The sequence below is a fragment of the Silene latifolia genome, chromosome X (assembly GCF_048544455.1).
Source record: "Silene latifolia isolate original U9 population chromosome X, ASM4854445v1, whole genome shotgun sequence".
Lineage (NCBI taxonomy): Eukaryota > Viridiplantae > Streptophyta > Magnoliopsida > Caryophyllales > Caryophyllaceae > Silene > Silene latifolia.
Genome location: NC_133537.1, coordinates 35638445 through 35643980, shown reverse-complemented (window position 1 = coordinate 35643980; position 5536 = coordinate 35638445). Strand labels below are relative to the sequence as shown.

Below are 5536 nucleotides of genomic sequence, written 5' to 3'. Positions count from 1 at the left end.
TAATATTATATTACTTAATAATCATTACTTTTCTTTTAATTATTCAAACTCATTCGTGATCAGTGTGTACATACATACTCGTTATCACAATATTTAAACCTCTCAAAATCTCATATGTATTCATTTTGTCGCAATATAATTTTTTCGTTCCCACACTATAAAAACTTATATCTTAGAAGTTTTTTTTTTAAGTTTTGTTTTTAATATATACAATGACTCTTTAAAATATATTTTTCTTAATAAAATTATTGGTGTAAATTTTATAACTTTCTCAAAATAATTTTTTACGTAAATGTAAAACATTGTAAGATGCTCACTTTAATCATCTCTACATATCAAATTATGTTAATAAATATAATGAATAGTATACTCGATTGAAAGCATTTTTCGCAATGAACGTTTTTATTTACAATTTAGAATTTTTATCAAAATATTTTTTTTAATAAATTTAGAATCAAATCAACATAATTTTTTAATAAATTTTTTTAATAAAATTTATTAAATTATAATTAATATTTACTGAGATTTATAATGCATTTATTATGTTTATATTTAATGTTCAGCTGTAATTAATACTCGTATTTAATGCTGGGTTGACACGTGGCGCATCCACAGCGTTTCAACCCAGTTTTATATATATATATAGGATTGGAAAAAAAAGTCAGCCCTAAAAGAATCTAGTGGAGCACAAATTGAGTTAATCCACTATACCTAATGTCAATATAAAAAAAAGTGATTTTGACTAATAGTGCTTACCTAATCTCACAAGTTAAAAAAAAAAAAAAAATCCCACAAATAATAAAAAACAAAGTTTTAAAAAAGCCAAATATGGATAGAGAGCATGATATTATCCCATAATTGAACATCTCTTTAATTCTATACCCTTGATTTTATTCCACCTGAAAATCATAGCCAAACAATCCAAATAAAGAAGAATATTACCAACAATTTGAACAAAATCACACTAAATTAAAAAAAACACAAATATTCTTAAAATCCAGAGATTCTAAACGCGACGAAACGATTTCGTATCATCTTATTATTCTCAAATATATTTATTCCATTCATCCCACTTTCCCCATTTATATACCGTGCGTTTTCTTCTTTCTTCTTACCTTCCTCTCTATCTCAACGTTTCCCATTTTCCTCATCCCTATCCCTATCCCTATCCATCTACACAATTTCTTATTTACTTCTTCGTTTTTCTTCATAAATCCCAAGATTTTTCTGCTGTTTTTTTTTAATTTATTATTTAATTATCAATTATAATTAAAAAAATGGTGTGTAATTTGCCGGAATTAAGCTTAGATTTAAGCCCACCATTATCAAATTATCCGATTATTGATGTGGGTGATTCCGCTGATTTAATTAAGCTTAATCAATTAATTAACGGTTTAGAAGAAGAGATTAAAAAGATCCAAGCTTTTCAGCGTGAACTTCCCCTTTCATTTACTCTATTAAAAGATGGTTAGTTTTTGTTTCCCTTAAATTTTGTATTAATTTTAAAATTCTGTAATTTAATTATTTAATTAGGGTTTGATGTTTTTTTTACAGTGATCGGAAAGTTTAAGGAGAAGGTGAAAAAGTGTGAGCAACGAAGGGTGCAGCAGGAGGGTAAATTTGGTGAAAGTGTAGGGGTAAAATTGGGAATTGATGTGGTTGATAAAAAAGATTGGATGAGCTCTGTTCAATTGTGGGCTCCGGTAATTTCTCGACAACTTTATTTAATTTTTAATTTTACTGTCACGTTTTTACGGCGTCTTTTTTTTACATAATTTCCGGCAGAAATTTAGATAGGACTGTTTTCTGATAAAATAGTACGGGACTATGTGGTTTGGTTTTATAATTGTTTCGGTTTAAAACCGTCTTACTCAAGTATTTGTGACAGTCGGCCGAGAATGACTCATTTTTATCTTTTTCGGTGGGTAAAAACTAAAATTAGAAAACGGGTTTTAACAGAGTACTGAAAAGGAAGAGAAGAAGAGGAAATCGGAGGTAGGGGTAATTTCGTCATTTAAGGAGGATGAAAAAGCTCCAGGATTATCGCTAGTGACACCCCCGGTAGTTGAACCGAGTTGTAGGGTCTTTGGAACCGGGGTAATATTGGCTGGTTCGGCTGTTCAGACCGGTAAGCTGCAACCTAAACTCGGTTATCAGTCGGGGTCGAGGAAGCAAAGGCGGTGTTGGTCGCCGGAGCTTCATCGTCGGTTTGTTGATGCTCTTGAAAAGCTTGGTGGGTCCCAAGGTTTGTTACTGGAACTTTACTCAATTTTTTTCCTAAAGTAAGCATTAGGTGTGTGAACGTTGTTGTAAAGTTGTTCAAAGAAAACTTGTTGCCGTAAAGTTGGTGCAAGAATCTTTGAAAACACGGATTTTTCGATTCTGTTCATGAGTGTCACCTCTCCTTGATTGTCACTTTTCCAGCTAACTTATGCATAGAATTTGATTCCTAGAAGTGCTGTTGTTGTCAATAAAGCTATGTGAGCGTCAAAGGATTTAGATCATTGATAAATTTGAATCAAAATGATACTCGTCTTATTCTTTTCGCTTTGGTATAATGGATTACATCAAAATTACCGGTCAAGTCTCCGGTTTTTCCTTTTTTTTTTCGAGTTAGGGTCATCTGAAAACAGCTTCTATACACATGACCATTGAGTGAGAACTTCTTTGTATTGAAGTAACGAAGAAGAAAGAACATTAATATAGCAAAATAAAGTACTCCATTATACTCCGTAGTAAGTAATGTTTGTCGCTATTGTATTTGATTTTTAGCTAACTCTTTGTGGACAATTTTAAAAGTTAATTATAACTCTGTTGGGATTGTATTTTATTTTTAGCTAACTGAGTTGTTAGGCATATGGTTTGCAAGTTAGTGTTTCTTATAAAAGCTTAAGTGTTCGATTTTGATTTGTGTTGGGTTTGCAGTGGCCACCCCGAAACAGATAAGAGAGCTAATGCAAGTGGATGGCCTTACTAATGATGAAGTTAAAAGCCATTTACAGGTGAGTCTCATGCTAAAACAGTACTGCATACTTCGCGTTTTACTTTTTATGTTTCACTATTTAACGTAATTAGTAATGCTTAAGATTTATGATCATACGATTTTATTTTCCTCCTCCCAAATTACTCGGTGAAATGCAGAAAGATAACCTGTAAGTTGTAACGACGTAAGAGATAAAAAAGGATGTCATGCATGTTTTGCTTTCTGTTATTTTGAGGTCACATGTTTTGTTTGGTGAGGAAGCCACGCCACGAAATGTGTGGTTCATTGCTTCTGCAACATGTTTGTTTGAGAGTTTCTGAGAGACTATTTTTGTTAACATTCACAAAATGCGTGTGAACTCCTTTTCAAAGGCTTTCTTTCTTTGAACTCTTATTTCGTTTGTTTTTTTTTTTTTGCAATTTTAAAATGATGTGTGTTGGATGACTGTTCTGTGACAAACATTTTGATGATTACCGATGGTTGCGAACCCATAAAATCTCGTTTCTTGTCTCCCGTTGAAATATCTTTTTGACATAGTCGTGGATTTTGATATTTTAGGCTAGTTGTACGCAAAAAATAGATGGACCCTGTGGTGTGTACATAACACGTTTATGATATTGTTGTAACTCGAGTCCAATGATATATACTGAGAGTTGAATTGTTCTTTTGTTGGCTATTTAGTCTCTATTGAAGCTCACTGATAGCTTGCCATCAAAATAATGAACTCCATTGCCTTGTGCAGAAATATAGACTCCATATCCGAAAACAACCAGGTGCTAGCAGCAGGACCCCATCTTCAAAGGATGAAGGGATGGGCGGAGACACGCTAGAGCTGGGCTACTCAAACTCGGACATACAACAATCCTGTTCCCCAGAAAGCCCATTGCACTATCCTGGGTCCAAAAAATACAATTCTTATAGCATGGATGAAGATGAAGAGGAGAATTCTGATGGGCACAGCTGGAAAGGTCAGCAGCAGTGTATGCAGGCAATCGAGTATACAACAGAATGCTAAACACCATCACGATTTTTCGTGGTATATGATATATATATATATATATAGCATATGTATTAGTGTAAGACTATAAGCGTAATATAAAATGAGTTAATTTTACCCAAGGGAAATGGAGGAAATAGAGAGTTTCCCCATTTTCCTATAGGCCTTATTTGTTGAAGAGGGCTTACCAATTTTTGCGGCATCTAGTCTGGATTAATCCTTGTTTTATTTTAACCTGAAAAATAACTGAGGTGTGAACCTTTCAGCCTTGTTTATTATCCGCAATGTCCTTTCGGTTGTGATATGTTCATGTTTATGATTTTGAAATGGGCTAAATGAGATACAAGTCACATTGGCTTTCTGCGGGTTGGCCCATAAAGAAGTGAGGTTTCATCCTAAAACCAATTGGTGATAGCCGAAAACATTCTCAAATTATGCTTCATGTCATGAGCACACGAGCTATTACGCTTACGATCACCATTTATTCATACAATGTAGTAGGTGGTTGGATAATTTTCAAATTATTGTGCAGAATGGCTGGCTGACAAGGGCATTGAACAATCTACATACCTGTTGATCTACCTATGTACCTAGCTCTACTGATTCATCAAGATGCAGCTGAATGTTGTAAGCCTCCACTTATTCCTGAGAGAATGACGTTTAGCAGCACATGAACAGCTCAGGGCATCAGGGGGATCGGAGGACCCTGAGTTAGTTGCAATTTGTTAGAAGTTTGTTGGGAGGAATAAGACTCGTAAAGTCGATGGTATTATATAAACACTTGTTGTACGTTCATTTCATTATTAACTTAAATACTTAATATACACACATTTTAGTCCGCTATATATAAACATTCGTTATACAACCATGACACAATACTGTCTACTGGCAAAACTCAGCAGCCACTAGTGTCAAAAGGATGCAAAAACGCCATAAAAATTCTTGTGCCTTTAAAACATCAAAATAAATTCAACCTTGATGCTTAATTAGCATACGATTTCTAATAGTTTTCTTGGCTCCCTGAAGAATCTGTCTACCCTCATCTTTTTATCACTAAAGATCATCCTATTCCTTTCACTCCATATAATATGAAAAATTTTTGTGTCCTCTAGAAGGATCGTACTCCTTACACCTAAGACTTAATAATATTCCATTTGGTAGATTGCCTTTAAATGTAAGGAGGATGATCCTGTGAGAAATAGAATGTATTGGATTGATTAAGAAAGAATTACAAAAGATACAAACCTTGGTAAATAAGCTAACAATATACGTAGGAATATACAATGGAACAGGGACGAACCCAGAATTTCTCGTATGGTGTAGCAATGTTAACACACTGAAGAACTAGTTGTTTAACTACCACATGAGTTATATATATCTAGTCGCTTAGTATAAATTAGAACACAAATTGTTTAATAGGACGGTCTCATAGCATAAAACCGGTCCTTTAATAAAAAAAAAGCCCAATACGCAAGAACAATTGAACAAAGCACCACCCAAATACAACTACATTCCACGTTTTCGCTGCTTCCTCCTCCCATCTTCTAGCTCTCTCA

General features: G+C 33.8%; 1 protein-coding gene across 2 annotated transcripts; it reads left to right on the top strand.

Moving 5' to 3' along the window:
- Window positions 1-961: 961 nt before the first annotated feature.
- LOC141623218 (transcription factor HHO5-like) lies at window positions 962-4820 on the top strand. 2 transcript variants are annotated; one of them, XM_074439296.1, is made up of 6 exons: window positions 962-1467; window positions 1555-1703; window positions 1960-2245; window positions 2926-3002; window positions 3726-3951; window positions 4513-4820. In XM_074439296.1, exons 1-6 carry the CDS (start codon window positions 1278-1280, stop codon window positions 4572-4574), a joined length of 990 nt encoding a protein of 329 aa, XP_074295397.1. In that variant the 5' UTR covers window positions 962-1277; the 3' UTR covers window positions 4575-4820. The 2 variants fall into 2 exon arrangements, with proteins under 2 accessions (XP_074295397.1, XP_074295398.1); XM_074439297.1 differs by having other exon boundaries at window positions 3726-4019.
- Window positions 4821-5536: the final 716 nt, after the last annotated feature.